Here is a 302-nt window from a genome sequence, read left to right on the forward strand (position 1 = left end):
GTCCCAGCAACACACGCTGCGGGGTCTCCCGCAGCCGCGCTGCCAGCAGGGGCGGCGTCAGACCTGCAGCTACTCCCCGTCTTCCCAACATTAAAGAAAATATTCCCTTCACAGAAAATGGGAGCACTTACTTCATCTGGTCAAGTAAGGAATACGCTTCAATCAAGGAATGCACCATGCTGGCCTGAAACACAGGAGAGGCCCATGAGAGCGGCTGCAGCGCAGGTGACGGGGCTGGGCCCCGCTGAATGCCCCGCGCGGCCTGGCGAGCCCGGGAAGGCACCGCGAGCGGGTCCCGGCCC

At 62.9% G+C, this 302-nt stretch overlaps 1 protein-coding gene across 1 annotated transcript in view; it reads right to left on the reverse strand.

The window, feature by feature from the left end:
• HDAC8 (histone deacetylase 8) overlaps nucleotides 1-178 on the reverse strand; it is a 14,575-nt gene extending 14,397 nt beyond the window's left edge. The window contains exon 1 of the mRNA XM_010003431.1: nucleotides 132-178. Coding sequence (XP_010001733.1) covers nucleotides 132-178 — 47 coding nt within the window. The remainder of the gene's footprint in view (nucleotides 1-131) is intronic.
• Between the last annotated feature and the right edge of the window lie 124 nt (nucleotides 179-302).

The sequence above is a fragment of the Chaetura pelagica genome, unplaced genomic scaffold (genome assembly GCF_000747805.2).
Source record: "Chaetura pelagica isolate M959 unplaced genomic scaffold, ChaPel_1.0 scaffold938, whole genome shotgun sequence".
NCBI classification, from domain to species: Eukaryota; Metazoa; Chordata; class Aves; order Apodiformes; family Apodidae; genus Chaetura; species Chaetura pelagica.